General features: G+C 40.4%; 1 protein-coding gene and 1 long non-coding RNA gene across 18 annotated transcripts in view; one reads left to right on the top strand and one right to left on the bottom strand.

Moving 5' to 3' along the window:
• LOC128635318 (uncharacterized) overlaps positions 1–5,235 on the top strand; it is a 6,426-nt gene extending 1,191 nt beyond the window's left edge. Inside the window, exons 1-2 of the long non-coding RNA XR_008398259.1 lie at positions 1–1,079; positions 1,255–5,235. The exon at positions 1–1,079 is cut by the window's left edge and continues 1,191 nt beyond it. This is a non-coding gene — a long non-coding RNA (uncharacterized LOC128635318). The remainder of the gene's footprint in view (positions 1,080–1,254) is intronic.
• The window catches only part of myo18ab (myosin XVIIIA b), a 112,824-nt gene continuing 100,490 nt past the window's right edge, over positions 4,300–16,633 (bottom strand). For 11 of the 17 annotated variants that reach the window (XM_017490631.3, XM_053687549.1, XM_017490633.3 and 8 more), the window contains 7 exons: positions 16,147–16,284; positions 14,858–15,043; positions 14,550–14,689; positions 13,040–13,084; positions 9,837–9,959; positions 7,215–8,699; positions 4,300–6,285 (listed from right to left, as the gene is read on the bottom strand). In XM_017490631.3, the coding sequence (XP_017346120.1) occupies positions 7,223–8,699; positions 9,837–9,959; positions 13,040–13,084; positions 14,550–14,689; positions 14,858–15,043; positions 16,147–16,284 (2,109 nt within the window). In that variant the 3' untranslated portion in view covers positions 4,300–6,285; positions 7,215–7,222. Of the gene's footprint in view, positions 6,286–7,210; positions 8,700–9,836; positions 9,960–13,039; positions 13,085–14,549; positions 14,690–14,857; positions 15,044–16,146; positions 16,285–16,633 lie in introns of all 17 variants that reach the window. The other 6 variants (XM_053687548.1, XM_053687547.1, XM_053687536.1 and 3 more) reach the window with 5 other exon arrangements.

Here is a 16,633-nt window from a genome sequence, read left to right as displayed (position 1 = left end):
AGCTCAATGACTGCAAGCTGGCCAGGCCCTGATGCAGCAAAGCAGGCCCAAATCATGACGTTTCCTCCATCATACTTTACGGTTGGGATGATGTTTTCATGTTGCAAACTTCAGCCATTCAGAAATGTTCTTTTTAGTAAGCAGTGGTTCCTTCATGGTGTCCTGCCGTAGATACCCTGCTTGTTCAATGTTTTATGCATTGTAGACTCATGAACAGAGATGTTATCCAGTTCCAATGATGCCTTCAAATCTTTGGCTGTCATTCGGGGTTGTTTCTTTACCTCATTGATGAGTCTTCGTCGTGCTCTTGGTGTCATTTTGACTGGGCGTCCACTTCTTGGTAGAGTAGCAACAGTCCCAAAGTGTCTCCATTTGTAGGAGGTTTGCCTAACTGTAGACTGCTGAATTTCTAAAGTCTTTGAAATCACTTTGTAACCCTTGCCAGCTTTATGTAAATCAACAATTCTTGATCATAGAGCCTCTGAAAGCGCTTTTTGGCGAGGCATGGCTCACATAAGCGTGTGTTCTTGTGCAGAGCAAACTCCAACAGTTTGAGGGGTTTTTATCAGTCAAAGTAGCTGTAGTCCACACCTCCAAACTCATTTTCTTAACGAGACTCCAGGTGTGCAAAAACCTGACCCCAAGGCTTTTTTTCAGGTCATTAAGGGTTCAGATACTTTTTCCACAAGCACTATGAGGTTTTTTTGGTTGTTCTCAATAAAGACATGAAAGATCAGAGTTTATTTTGTGTTATTATCTTAGACGCATTATATTTGTCAATACCCTTGACTTAGATGAAGATCAGATCACATTTTATGTGAAAACCATGAAATTCCAAAAGGTTCACATACTTTTTCTTGCCACTGTGGCATCCTCCAGGTCACTACATCAGTGCTGGCTTCCATACTGCCATTAAGACTAGCTGAACTTTCTTTCATGGTATATATATCTGTGATGCTGAGTCCCAGAGACTCAACACCAAGCCTGACCTGACCTCTCAGACTAATAAATAATTATTATTATTATTGTTACAGGCTTTCCATGGTGACTCACAGAAGTGTAACTACACTGTCATTGAGGTATTTCTTTATTGAGCTTTTTCTTAAAAAAAAAAAAAAAAAAAAAAAAAAAAAAAACTTTACATACTGCCACTTTACCATGATTTACAAGCTTACTTAAAGTGTATAACTAATGACATGTATTGTAAGAAAATGCATTCATACCTGAAAATAACTTCTTCAATTTTACTTACAGCTTTACCTCTAATGGTCTTCTCCACCTTTGTAACCTCTCCACACCTTTATATTGGCTTTCATCAAGGTCTCAGTGTAAAAACACCGAAGGAACAAAACGCATCTAAAAGTTATCTTTAGAAAAGCCTGAGTTGTTTACCTCTCTGTAAAGGTCTAACCTGAATAAAAGAGCTACCGAAGGGCTCAGCAGCACTGAACATGAAATGCACTAAAGCACGACACATCAAACAAAGCCCCGTCACTAAAAGCTCCAAGCTATTGGTCTTTTTTGGCTCGCACAAACACACTTCACCTGGTTGCAGCTTTGAGAGATGAGAGTCCTGAAACTGGAACACAAAGAAGATGCCCTAATGGGATAGAAGCTTTTCTCCATAAGCACAAGCACAGTGAGAGCATATTGCATTATTTGTGGTCTGTAATGAAGTTGTGAAGAGGATAAGTTTGAAGATGTGAACGATAAAGGCTCGGGATGCCAACTTTTTCATTTTCGATCACAGGTACGATGCCAGCAAGCTTTAAGAAGCGATCTGTGTTTGTGTCGAACATCTGCGGCGTGCTATCCAGTCAGCCAATCATGTCTCAGCAGTGCAATGCATAAAAGCATGCAGATACATGTCAAGACTTTTAGAGCTTGATGTTTTTCCAATCTTCAGCTACGCAGTTTCGGTGAGCCTGTGCCCAGTGTAGCCTCAGATTCCCGTTCTTGGCTGACAGGAGGCAGCTTCTGCCATTGTGGGCCATACAGCTCAAGATTTAACATGAAGCTTTCTAACATGCTTTTCTGCTCACCACGGTTATAAAGAGTGGTTAAAAATTTGAGCTACCGTAGCGCTCTTGTCAGCTAGAACAAGTCTAGCCATTCTCCTCTGACCTCTCATCAACAAGGTGTTTCTGCCCACAACACTGCAGCTCACTGGATGTTTTTGCACAATTCTGTGTAAACTCTAGCGCAAGGGTGTCCAGTCTTATCCGGAAAGGGATAAGCGTGCAGGTTTTCATTCCAACCAAGCAGAAGCCACACCTGAATCTATTGGAAGCCATGATCAACCGATTAAACAGGTGGAATCAGGCGTGGCTCCCGCTTGATTGGAATGAAAACCTGCAACCACTCCGGCCCTTTCCGGATAAGATTAAACACCCCTACTGTAGAGAGTGCTGCACATGAAAATCCCAGATAATCAACAGTTTCTAAAACATTTAAACTAACAACCATTTTTTCCCTCATTCTGATGTGAACATCATCTGAAGCTCTTGACCTGTATCTGGATGATTTTATGCATTATGCTGCTGTGATTGGTTATGATTGGTTCAATTTAATATTTGCATGAATGAGCAGGTGTACAGGTGTTCCGTCCAGGGAGTGTACGTCACGTCAGATACAGAAAGAATCCAGTGCTTTAGATGAATATTGGTGCAACTGTGAATCAATAGTAACTGCGAAAATGCATGACCATGTTTAACTACTGTATTACAATAGTGAAACTTGTTCTGATCCATCCTTTTAATTGAAATGAGCATAAACATTGTGTGGCTGATTTGGTGAGAACAAAAAACAAAACCAAAACAAACAAACAAAAAACCCATTCCTTTAAGTGGCTTATGTATTGCAGTGTATACCGTCATTTGCTTCCTGAACTAGTTTCACGTTAATACACACGGACTCCATCTTTTTGTTAGCAGTAAGTTGCACAATTTAGTTGCTCTGCAAGAAAAACACAACTGAAAATTAATGCGGGAACTGAGCTATTATTTGGGAACAAAACAAATATGAATACAATCTGAATAAGCAAATATGGGGGAAGAAAAAAAAAAGGCATTACATATTTTCCCTATGCCTGACAGCAATGCCTCGATTATGCAAAAAATGACTTGACCGACTCAGTATTCCTGTATACTACTGATCGTTGGCATGGATTTGAACACGTGTTCCATCACAACTGTAATAAAGCCTGTTGTGCTTATCTTCCAGGAGATAAAGAAGTCAAAATATTACTCTTTATTTGTTATACTGAGAATGTTAAACATGCTCTAGTAACCTCATTACTCATTTCATTACTGAATTTATTATTCAGATTAAAGTTTGATTGCACATCTAATAATTAGTCATTACCTATAATCATTATCATACCTGGTGTGCACATGCAATATTGTTCTAATTATCATAATTCGCTACACCTAATAGACCAAACCATCATCGATCTAAATGAGGCAGGAGAACAGGGGCCGACATGCCAATATTCTGATGTTCTCTGAGCTTCTCTTCGAAAAGCATTACACTGCATGCTGTTATTTGCACCTAGACTCCTATGCAATAATGCTGATACACATTTCTTCAGCAGCCTTCCATTTGTCCACACGACCTGCCTCTATGACAAATGGCACTTACTGTACATAATTTAGACAGTCTCTATTTCCATTTAGCAGCGAACCAAAAATACTGTGCCAGGTTGGACAGGGATTGCTTTATTTATTTACTTAATAATATCTTTAGAAGATCTGTTTTAACACGACTTCTGGTATGCATTGATTTTTATTTTCATGATTCCTAAGATTCCTTAGCTATTAATTTAATTCTTCAGCTATTGCTTATTAGTACGTGTATAGAGATGAACACAATTCAAATGACCAAAAACCCCAGACATGATGACTTTTTGCAGTTAGCATTGAACTTCCTGAAATACTGGAATATGTACACTACTGTGAATTTTACAGAACATACATATTCGGATATACAGTAGCTGTGCAGTTTTTCTGTGGCTTGAGATGTGTACGGCTTCATCTGACACATGGCCTGAAACAACAGACATTTTTTGCAATGATGATTGAAAAGAAAAAATAAAATAGAGAGACTGCTTGCTCTACTATGGCATGTTGCTTCTCAGCTTCTCAAACCAAACAAACCCTCTGAAAATGAAAGCCCATTTTTGTTGATCTGAATATTTAAGATGGCAACAGAGGGGAAAAAGAGGGATTTTATAAAGACAAGCTTTCATGGAAGAAACTGCAGAGAAGGAAATGAGGAAATCAAGAACACTGAAGCAAGTCGAACAATCACCATCATTTATTTACAATATATTAAACCATAATGGAAAAATTATTACTTATAACAAGTGGCCATTTATTCAATAAGGAAAATAAACAGGAGTTATTTTTAAAGCTATGATGAATTATACAGACTTATATATTCATATTAATGTGTACAGCCAGCAGTGTTATGTATCTTTTCGTCATGTGTTTGTATGGAGCCAGAAACATGATAAAACACACACTCTTTATAATAAAATTAATAATGACTGCATAGAAACAAGGATGAAATCACTGACCTACGAGAGTCCATAAAAACCATGTGAAACAAATGCTGGCTCCCTTCAAAATAAAATAAAAGCAGCGAGTCCTCTCCAATGCTTTATGTAAAACTGTGTGCATTTGGCAACTTTGCTCAGTTCATTAACGCAAGTCCATAAATACTATAATGAAAGCAAAATAATAGCAACAACAGAAGGAGGTTTGTTAAGTGCAGCGCTATCTAAAATGTCAAAGGTAAGGCTGACAATACTGCAGAATCCGACTTGGGACATACTTACTTACTTAAGGAACGAAGGAAATGAGGGAATACGGAAAGAAGGTAGTAAGTAAGCAAGGGTGTAAGGAGATAAGGAAGGAAGCGAGGAAAGAAAGATGGATTCACAGCATCAGTTCTATTCATGTGCTCATGCCACGTGTGTGTTGTTTAGCTGTATAATATCAATATAAAAGCCATTCACAGCTGTTAATGACGATGAATTTTCCAGTATTTGACCACTGTGACAATAAAGAAAATAGGTAAGGTAATCGTCACCAAACTTAGGATCAAGTACATTCCCTTTGGAAAACAAGAATGTATGCCAGGAGCAAGAAACACAGTAAGCATAAGAACAATGCGAAAAAGGAAGGAGATGACAGCTGAGCCAAAAATTTCCAACATGAGCACAGTACTGTCAGGTGAATGATGTGTGATATCCCAAAACACATTAAATCACAGTGAGGATGGAGAGGGAGAAACAGGGGCTGCAGCCTTCTTCAGCACGAAAAAATGAATTCACTGCACTGCAAGATCGCTGAGGAAAGACAGCTCAGGGTCTCAGGACGCAGTGAGAGTGTGAGAGAGAGAGAGGGAAAGAGAGAGAGTTTGCTCATACCTGCAGGAAGCTGAGTTTAAATTGATGACACTACTTCCTTGACTCCCACTCTCCACTGATTTAAAGTAATGGAAAAAACCCACTTCCCCTCAAATCTATGTACACACTTGCGATAAAGGCTTTTTTGGTAGAACAGTATTTCTTTCCATTTTCCTATTTTTAATGAAGTGCAAACAGGACAAATCTCCCCACTTTATTCTAGCAAGCTAATGCCGGATTTCTTTAGCTCAGCTCAACGTGGGCCGGCAGCTAGCAGCACCACTGGCCGAGCAGGGCAGAAACCAGGAGGAATGCTGCAGTACACTCTGGGGAAGCAATTGGGGGGGCAACACAAAGCAGGTCCAACAACAACAACAAAAAACTTCCAGTGTAGTGCGTCTTTGATACTCAATGGCATAAGTATCTATAACACAATGCACGAAAGTAGAAGTAACATCACCAAAAGTGAGAGCTCTGTGTGTGTGTGTGTGTGTGTGTGTGTGTGTGTGTGTGTGTGTGTGTGTGTGCGCGCGCACAGTATACAGATGGATGATGGTGTTCTAAAGTACTTCTCCTAAATAGAGATCCTCTCATTTGCATCCAAAATAGATGCCAATGTTAGAATGTGTGTGTGTGAGAGAGTGTGTGTGAGAGTGTGTGTGTGAGTGAGAGAGAGAGAGAGAGTTTGTGTATTTGCTTTTTTTGTGAGTGTATAGAAGTGTAACATCTCCGGCTTGCCCCTGTAATTCAGGTAGCTGTCCCAGGTGTATTAGCAGCGGTAGGAGCTTCGGGCTGTGCGCTTTTCTTCCTTCTCCTCCTCCTCTTCTTCCTCGTCGGATCTGTTGAGGCAGAAGCGTCTTCGGCCAGAGGGGGGGCTGTGGGATAAACAGGGCTTGATTAGAATCAGAACGAAAGCATATGCAGATATTGTGAAGGCTATGTGATACCTGACATGCGATATATATATATATATATATATATATATATATATATATATATATATATATATATATATATATATATATATATATATATATAATGTGTGTGTGTGTGTGTGTATATGTATATGTGTGTGTATATATATATATATATATATATATATATATATATATATATATATATATATATATATATACACATACACACACACACACACACACACACACACACACGTACATTATTATATCTCAGGAGCAAACTATTGGCCGTATGAACGCAACCTCTCTCTTAACAGGAAACTTTGAGTGTCACTACAGCTAATATTTAACTGAACTAAAAAGCCACTATGCTCTTGGTTAACTTTTGCTGTACTTTAAGATGCCGGGCAAGCTGTACAGATCAATGAGCTCTTTTAATTATACCTGAATTAAAATACCAGAGGGGAAATCTATAGTTACCTCCGAATTGACTTCAATTACACCACTGGCTATTTTGTTTGGAGCAATTAATCACAAGGACGTTTCAACAAATTAGACAAAACAAAAAAAAAAAAAATAAAAAAAAAAAAGAAGGTCTTTCTAAACTGAAATAAGTACAAAAGCAATTACTGAATCAGTTGAGAGTCATGGTTTTAAAAAAGAACTTCTGCTTCCTTTAGATATAATCATGCATACAAGAAACCTGTAACTGGGAGTGTGTTAGAAGGAACAAGAATAAAACACATGTAAACAGAAAATGCTCATCATTATTCATGCTAAAAGATAGTGTGATAAATTTTAAAAGGTGAGATGTTCTGGACATAAATGTTGAAGGTTAGTGTAACCATGCGTACAGCACACTTCACTCCAAACCAGGCATCACCTACTGCTATCTTCAGTCACTGTCTGGCCTGTACAGATATTTCATCATCACACTATCCACGTTCTTCTTCCTTTTCTTCTCCTCTTTTTTGCCGAGTGGCGGAACAGCTTCCGAACTACCTCCAGGCTCTCCCTCGTCTTCAGAAGCCAATGCCTGCCTACCAGGAGCTCTCTTGATGCTGTTAGCACTTCTGTATGAGATAGTGGACGCTCCTGAGCTGGAATCTGACTCTGAGCTAGACTGAGACTCAGAGGAGGAAGAAGAGGACGATGAGGAGGATTCCTTCTTTGACTTCTTTTTTTTGCCCTTCTTCTTGGACCTCCTTCTTCTACGCTCATTCTCAGAGGAATCAGAGCTGTGGCTCCTCCTTTTTCTGCTCTTGCTCTTCTTCCTGCTGCGGGTGCTCAGGCTGCTGCTGGAGCGATGGAAGTCCACAGCTGAAGCAGAACGTCTCAAGCTGGAGGAGCTGCGGCTGCTGTCCCTACCGGACCTCACACTCTTCACCTCATCGTCTTCCTCGTCCCCCGCACGCCTGCTCGGCTTGCCGGTCTCAGCTTCAGAGTCTTCCAGGCTGCTCCGCTTGAACTTGACAGGCTTGAAATTCAGCACCTCATTGATGGCTGCCTCCAGAGCTGGGTCGAGGTAGTTGCGGTGGCTGACGGGCTTGAGGTCAGAGGCATCAGGCAGGTCAGAGTCAGTGGTTCTTGCCCGTGGGGGCATGGACATGCTGCGGCCACTGGAAGAGTGGTGGGGACTGTAGGAGTTGGAATGCAATTCACTGAAAGCCACACTCATGGCATCATCATCCATATCAAACTCACTGAGGCGGCAGCTGCGAGCTAAAGACATACGGGAATCGGCACGGCTCACACTGCCAGGGCTTCTCCGGCTCACACTGCCAGGGCTTCTCCGGCTCACACTTCCTGGACTTCTACAGCTCAAGGATGGACTAAATGCTGAGCGACCCTCACTCAGGCGCTCGTCCAGTCGAGACATGCTGCGGCGACGACTCAGCATGCTTGCAGCACTCACACTGGATTTGACGTCGTCGTCGTCGTCGTCCAACCAAGAGGCTCGGCTTGGGCCCATGGATGACACAACTGATTTGTTGTCCAATTCTGTCCAGCGGCTCTCCATGCCCTTCCTGGCCCTGCTGGCTGCCTCTGAGTAAGCCTGTGAGATAACCGAGCCCCTGTCATCCAGCTCATCCTTCCTCCAGGAGTTCACTGAGTAGGAGTCCCTGGCATCGATCTGCCTGGCTTTGTTTTTGCGGAAAGATGAGAGCTCCTCAGAGTCATCCTGCTCCTTGAGGGTGCTAAAGAGTGAGCCCTCATCGCCTTTGCCACCAAGGGAATCCTTGAGGTTGGAACGTTTCCTATAACTGAGTGAACTCATCACAGACACCGGCCTACTCTGGTCTAAACCTTTACCTTCTTTGCCATTCTCTTGCCATTCCTTCCCCTCTTTGGTATCACTGTTTGCAGCATATCTAGATGAAAGGGGCAGTTGAAGGGGAGGAGGTCAGCATAACAGACAAAAATATGGAATGAAACGGAAAAGAGGTGACAGACATAGAAATTGAAAATGAGTTACAAAAAGAAAAAAAGATGCGACATTTATAAAAAATAAATAAATAAATAAACAAATAAAAATAAAAAAGAGATTTCCACACAACATTTAAAGTGCACCTTTGTAAAATGAAGACATCTACTAAACTTAGTTACCACCACCTCACTATTGTGCCATCATGGTTTTTACAGCGCTCTCTCTCTCTCTCTCTCTCTCTCTAAAACAGCTGCTTATAGACCATTAGCTAATTTATTACTGTCTTTACAGTAAGGAAACATGTACTCTAATATGTATGTGGGCTGAATCCTCCTTTAAACATGGTTTTGGCTGATAGAAATGGAAGAAGACAGGACAGAATAGTAATGTAAGAGGTGAAAAAATTGGGGACTTGGTTTAAAAGAAGCACTGATGCTATAGAGAGAAATGAACCCAGACAGAACTCAAACATAATTAGTTATTATTCAAATTCAACCATGCCTTCTTAAGCTCTTTACTAGAATTAAGTATAGAAATGTGGTGCACAAAAATACCACTTAGAATTTTGCAACATCGCACTTTGATTGTCTTATCGTAATTGTTTGTGATACTTATGGTTAACGAGAAGCTCTGAGAAATACTGCCTCCAAACCCACTCCTAGGGCAAGTGCACAATAGGGAACATGATGAAAAGGAATTTAAAGCTCCAAAGTTTTTTAAAAGTTGTGAGGGGCTCAAGAGGGAGGTTTAAATCTTCTGGAAAAGAGACAAATGCAGGGCAATCGAAGCTGTCAGCCAGCAGGCTCAATCTATTAATCTCTGGAAGAGGGGAGCAGGTGTAGGCATGCCAGCTGGCCAACAGGCGTGTCGATAAATCTGCCAGGAAGGCCACAGCTTCTAAAGAAGCATCTGTCAGCAAACCTTGTGGCAATGAGGAGAATAAGTGAGTGGGTAAGAAAAAAGTCTCCCTTCAAGCAAGCGAATGCACTTTCCTAGCCTGCTTTATGTGCATGGTGTAGTGTGTTTGGACCGAACCATTCGATAAGCATCCAGACGGGAAAGGTAGACTCAAACTACCGACCTTGAGCTCTTCAGGCTGCTGTCATCTGATATATTCTTGGCTGAGCCTTTGTTTTTGGAGAGCCAGGACTTCACACCATCAACTCGCTCCTCCACTTCTGAGCAGGAATCCGAGTCTCCTTCACTGTAAGGAAGAAAAGGAGGAAATGGAGAGCGTCAGCACCCAGCTAAAAGCAGATTCGGCATGGACTGTTAGTTTAGCAATAGGGGAGAAACAAATGCCTTTATAGCACAGACACAACAGCACTGAGACATGCGCTCAATCAGCAGAGGCCTAAAAGCCTCAATGTCATTCTTTGTGTTAGTCAGCTCTCACACTCGAGTTCTTGCAGGCACTAGACATCCAAGCTGAGCAGACTCTTCGCAGTACATAAATGAGCCTGATGAAACGCTGAAGAGGCTTCCTGATTTTTTTGACACAGTATAATCAAAAGAGCTTTTAACCCTGGGGTAATAAAAAAATGAAGGGGTGCAATTGCTGCATTTCTAAATGACAGCAACATAGCAGCAGTGAGGCATTTAAGAGAGGAATTATGGAAGTAAAGGGAGCTCTTACAAGGTTCTCTGGTCATATGTGGAAAGAAGGACTAGTTTCTAAATACTTTTTAAAAAAAGGCGAAGAATATGAGCACTTGGGGAGGCTTAATAAACTTTACTCAGTGACTGCACCATCAGATACACAACAGTACCAGTGGAGGATCAGTGGTGCTGTCAATAACTTTGGGGTGGGGGGGTGGGGGGGGGGGGGGGGGGGGTTTGTCTTACACAGAAGGTCTGCACATCAAACAGCTAACTGAAGCGCAGGTCTGTCTGCTCACTTCTCAGGCCAAGATAAAGCCCCAGGATTTATGTTTAGCCAGATCTGCAAGTCAATTTTTCCCTGTCTCTTTAGATTAGTCTTATCGCTCGCTTATTGTGCAGCACTGAGCATGGAATAGATTATTTTTTAAAAGCATCAGAGGATTCAGAAGGTAGTAACAGCTTCACTCAGAGTTGACATCCACAGAACAACTCCAAATGAGGTCACAGCTACCAGGTCTAGTTTTAATTGGGATTTCGATAATGTGCTTATAGCTGTCTTCTGGGGCCATCGCAGTCAATCCTCTCCAGAATAAATTACAGAGAATAACGTTGCTAGACAAAATAGAGTTACACCTGCGTTTCCCACAACCCCAAACTCGCTCGATATCCATAACATTATTCATATGAGAGGACTATACATTTATCCAGCACAAACACAACAAAACCAAATCGGTTTCACTGCAGTAGGATGAGTAGATGTACGGTAGGTTGAGTAATTTTGGAGCACGCCTCAAGCACCATCCCCTTATCAAAGAGATGGCTCTGAGTGCTTTGTACGTGCACCGACTTTGATCCGAGCTGGCCTCTTAATGTCTCGAGTAGGGACATAGGGAGGGCATACGATCCGTGTATGGAAATCTGGAGCTGGGCAGGACGCGAGGTATTCTGTAATCAAGGACTTGATCACAAACAATTATGTCAATGTGTCACACAATTTGTTATTGACTGCACGGCATAAAGTAAACTGTACAACAGTCTTAGAGGGCAAACCAACACTTCTGCATCTATGGACTTCTCTCAGGATATGAGAAATATATTGCACATGCGGTAATAATACACATGAGGCTTTGATGCTTATTTCTAATGGTGGCAGGGTTACTTTTAGTATCAAATTGAACTTTCACTTTGGATTTTGCATCCTGTGAATTGTTGTGCTTGTGAATGTTCTGAATTGTAATCTGTAACGACAAAACATTTGCACAGCAATCCAGGCATGGACAATACTTGAGTAACTGTACTTTGTTACTATACTTAAGGATTATTTAGGATATTAATGAAATTGAGCACTTGAGAACTCTTTTGTAGTTACATTTCTAAGAAAAAAAAAAGCTCTATTTTTATTAGGCCTTACATTTTTATTTAGACCTTCAACATACTCGTTACAAATCATGAAGGTCTCTATTTTTACCAAGCCAATGACTGTACGCTATAAATCAATTGAATCAGCTTAGTTTAGCACCCGATTATTTCAGTTTAGTTTCCAATACAGTGCATCATCTGTAAAGAATCATGCTGGTTCATCATCTGCAGTTCCCCTGGCCCTACCTCAGTAATAATAACAACAACAACAACAACAATAATAAGCAATGTTACTTTTAACATGGCATTAACTTAATTGCATCCACTTCCCAATACCAACTGAGTAAGATAATGACGGTGTCTATACTTTCACTCAAGTATAATTTCTCAGCACTTGGTCCATCCCTGATAGCAACTTGTGTTTAGCTTACAAATTATTATTAGTTTATTTATTTGGGTTCAAACACATTTTCACATGGAGAAAAAAAAAAGGACACAACATGTGCTGGTCGGTAAAAACGCCAAGCTACTGCCATGAGAACGGAGTAGCTCTGATGCCAGAATCTGGCTCAGTGCTCGGAGCCACTGTTAGACATCGTCTGGAAGGACTTTTTACCAGGTCATTTGCAGTTTATGCATTATTGAAATTGCATGGTTAAAAGATTGATGAGAAACACGCCCTCTTCTTTCTCTGTCAAAAGCAGTTGGATCCCAGGAGTAGGGACCGTAAAATATTCAGCACACACTGACAGACACGCAATAGGTACAGTATATGCTATAGTAGAATCAGAGAGGGAAAGATAAGAGGTGGATCTCTGTCTTACACAACTGTGGACAAGGCTGAGGGGTCTTGGGAACAACACAAATTCAACTGACACGTAGAGCCCAGAGGCAGTATGTACACACAAACACACACACACTTACCTGTCAAAGTATAGTGATTACAGCCATACACAAGCATTTGGTTAAGAATCTTCATATAGCAAAGAAAATCAAACAGGGATCATGCTTGGCTCAAATGGTCAGTGGCATGCATGGATTATAGCATGCGATTCCATGCAAAACAAAAGGTGGAGATAATCATATACTATTGTGTGATGTTAACAGTCATGTCCATGGAGCGTATTGCAGTATCACCTGTGGTCTATTAATCTGGACCCTCTGTACAATAAGCTGAACAAAAATATATTTGCATTTGACTGATATTATTTATACACCGTTTGCAGGGTCATTTTCTCAAAATAACTTGGATACTGCAATATTATCCAAAGAGAAGACCAAACTAGGTTAAAGTCAGCTCAAACAATTGCTCAGGCTCCTCACGTTCTGTTCTTTCGTTTCTGATACTTAGTCACCATGTCTTGTAAACTGGAAATGGATGATGTATAAAAAAACAAACACAAAAAGAAAAATTGAAAAGAAAAGTGAGACGGGCATACATCACAAACTAAAAAATGATTGATTGATAGACAGACACACAGATAATCAGATCGACAGATTGATTGAAAAATGAGATAACCTGAACTTGTAAAGGATGGAATGAATGTGAACAAAGACCCAAATTCTAAGAAAATATTTGTTGTGGATTCAGAAAATGTTGATGTTTTTTCCTTGCTGAAGCATTTGTACTTTGTTTCTGATTATAGTCTGGTCTTGACTGGGTGCCCCCCCCCCCACCCCCTCACTTTCATACATGTGCTCCACTTGCTCAGGCCTTTGGTACATTCTGTTATTTTCACTGTCTCTCTTTGAATGCTGGCAAGACAGTCAGTAAATCGGTCAGTCAGTCACTGAATCAGCAAGTCAGTAATTCATTAATTCAGTGAATGAGTCAATCAGCAAGTCAGTGATTGAATCAGCGAGTCAGTAAATGAGTCAATCAGTCAGTGAGTCAGTCAGTCAAAGCGAAAAACAAACAAACAAAAAGTTTACTAGACAGCTTTTAATCTGATTTCTGTTTGCCCCTTTCAAATCTAGGTAAATTGCTTGTTGAAATGTTGAGATATCATAGTGAAAACAGGAAAATAATGCAATTACACAATTCCAGTGTCATCGGACTGGATTTTCAATGCATGCCTCTATTATAACAAATCCCTTTGTAGGAAAAAGGCATAGCGGTAAAATTGCACTGAAGTGCAAATAATGTAGCATCTATATTTAATAGAAAACCTCATATAAACGCAAGCACCTTTCAGGATTTACAGAAAGATGCTGAGCTATAGGAATGATAGGAACCCAGCCAGTATTAATCAGTTGCCTGTGTGTTCAGTTCATTATGTTTTTGTCACCTTTATCAGTAGGTGATGGAAATGTCAGGGAAGCCAAACAAGGAAAATGTCTACATGAATTGTGCTATATAGAAAACCAAATGGAAATACATTGAAAACAGGTTCTTTTTTTTTTTTTAAAGTTTGACAAAGCAAACTTAATGTGATGGTGGCTTTTTGCATAATTACGTAAATCGTTTTTAGCACTAAAAGTGAAACCCGGTAACATTTGCCAACATTTAATTTAACCACTTACAAAATGTGCATAAAGTTAACTGACATCCAGTTACTGACATGACTACTAATGAATCGATTATGAAAAGAAATACTCTGAATTATGTGTGGCAATTTTTGCTACAATATTTTAGGCAGTATGAATAAGTGATAACTGACAGCAAAGAACTTGTCTGCCCAATGGTTTTAAAGATTTCATTCCTCCACTGAGTTGCTGCAGTCGGCAGGGATTTGCTATCCTGTACTTTAAAGAGAGAGAAAAGGGGAGGGAGAGAGAGAGAGAGAGAGAGAGAGAGGGAGAGAGAGAGACATGGGGCAGTTGAACAGTTTACCTGTTGATAAGATCCTCGTTGTCATCGCTCTCCATCTCATCTTCAATAGCAGCCTGCAGGTCACCGATCCTTTTGAAGGCCAGCTTGAGATCCGCCTGAAGACTCTGATTTGCAGCCTCCAAGCTCTCAATGTCCATTTCCTACAGGAACAGGATCACTTAAAGCTTAACAGAGGCACCAAACAGGACAAGCATGATAAGCACTGCACTGTGCACATCACAAATACTGTGCCGGGAACAATACTACCCATATTTTACTAATAATAACATTTTTTTATTAATGCAACTAAAGGGGTGGGCGCATCTCACCAACTCGTGCTTTTTCCGGCTGGCTTCAGCCTCCTTCTTGGCCAGTTCACCCATCTCCTCCTTGAGGTCACGGATTTGACGCTGCAGTCGTTTGTTTTGCTCCTTCTCACGGTTCTCACTGGTGCTACGGTGGTCACGTTCCTCAGTCAGTTTTTCCACATTCTCTTTCAGCCTCGACACTAGACTCTAGAGAACGGTGGAATCAGCAGAACTTTTAAAACATGCCAGTCAATAGGTATTGGCTTTCTTTCTTAATACATGCACTTTCCAAAAAAAAAAAAAAAAAAAAAAAAAAAACCATGAAGTTGCACTACAAGCAAGTGAAAATATCTAGTCAAATTTATAGTTAATAAGATTACAATAAACCAGATCATTAAACCTCTTTCTGGACATTATTACTCATTTCAAGCTTGTAGTTTTCTTATTCTATTGCCAGATAATTTTGCTTCTTTTTAGAAACGCTTAAAATGAGCGAAATTATCTGCCAATAGAACAAGACTACTTCAAGCTTGAAATGAGCACAAACGGCTTGAAATGGGTTTAATCATCTAAATTTGGTTTATTTTAATTTTATCATAAGAAATACTAGATCGATTTGACTATATTCTAGGTATTTCCACTTGCTAAGATGTCATTTCTTGCAGTGTGCCAATAAGTGTTTTATGTCTGGTCGGTAACTAACTCTATAGAAACTAATGTATAGCCCAATTTGTGACCTAAAATTATAACGTCTTAATCCAATTTATTGAGATCTGATTATGAATATTGGGAACCTGGTAAGGTAAATAAATTTAATGTGTATGTAACCATATATTGACACGTTGATATATTTTCCACAGCTAAAGGTAATACAACTGAAATGTTGAGTTTTGCAGCTGAGGCACATTTCAGAAGTGTCTGAAATGTGTCTTCTGATGTGTCAGATACCTCACCCAGCATGCACAGCTGACTGCTCTGCAAATATGAATAAAGTAACAAAGACTATTCCAAACCAACAAATACCCTTCTACTGGAACTATTTTTTTTTTTTTAAATCACATTTTAATTACATTGTCTCTACACAAAAGGAACATTTAACATTAGGTGATCCAAAATGCACCTACTTTATACCCATTCTGACAGTAAGATCTAAACATTCCTAAAGAGAGGCTAGAGAAATCAGTATGTGTGTGTGTGATTGAATTTTTGGTCATTTTTGAATTTAGGCTATTTGAAAACTAACTATCTACATGTCAGCCCTTACACAAAAACAAGGTCAGACAACCAGAGCCCCGGTCCTGCCCACTCACCTCCAGACGTTTCACCTGTGTCTTCTCAAACTCGAGTTTGGTCTCGATCTCGCGGATCTTGGCCTCTTGCCTGCTGACCAGAGATTTGTCCACCATGGACTGTTCCTGAAACTCCAACTGACTTTGCAGGGCCGTGAGCTGTCGGAGCATACACAAAGTGAGATCAGAGATGCAAGCACACGCAAACACAGACCCCCCGATAAACTGTGAATTACAAAATTCATCTGCATTCTGCTGTGGGATCTGATACTTTCAGAGCTGCATATTGTTGCTCTTGTCTGAAAGGAGTCAAAACTTGTCTATAGAGAATCGCCACAGGGTGTCTCGGTGGTGGCCTTCTTTAGAAGTGCTCCGCTGCTTTTCCATTGACGTGGCTCAGCATACTGCATTGGCTTCTTAATTGCCAGACTCTCGGATCCATTATTCAAAAACCCTCTCGGCACCTCTGTTTTCCATCTCTGAGCGTGCGCTCATTTATTTTCAAAGA

The sequence above is a fragment of the Ictalurus punctatus genome, chromosome 17 (assembly GCF_001660625.3).
Source record: "Ictalurus punctatus breed USDA103 chromosome 17, Coco_2.0, whole genome shotgun sequence".
NCBI lineage: Eukaryota > Metazoa > Chordata > Actinopteri > Siluriformes > Ictaluridae > Ictalurus > Ictalurus punctatus.
The sequence above is the reverse complement of the archived record's forward strand: the minus strand, read 5'-3'. Positions and strand labels throughout refer to the sequence as shown.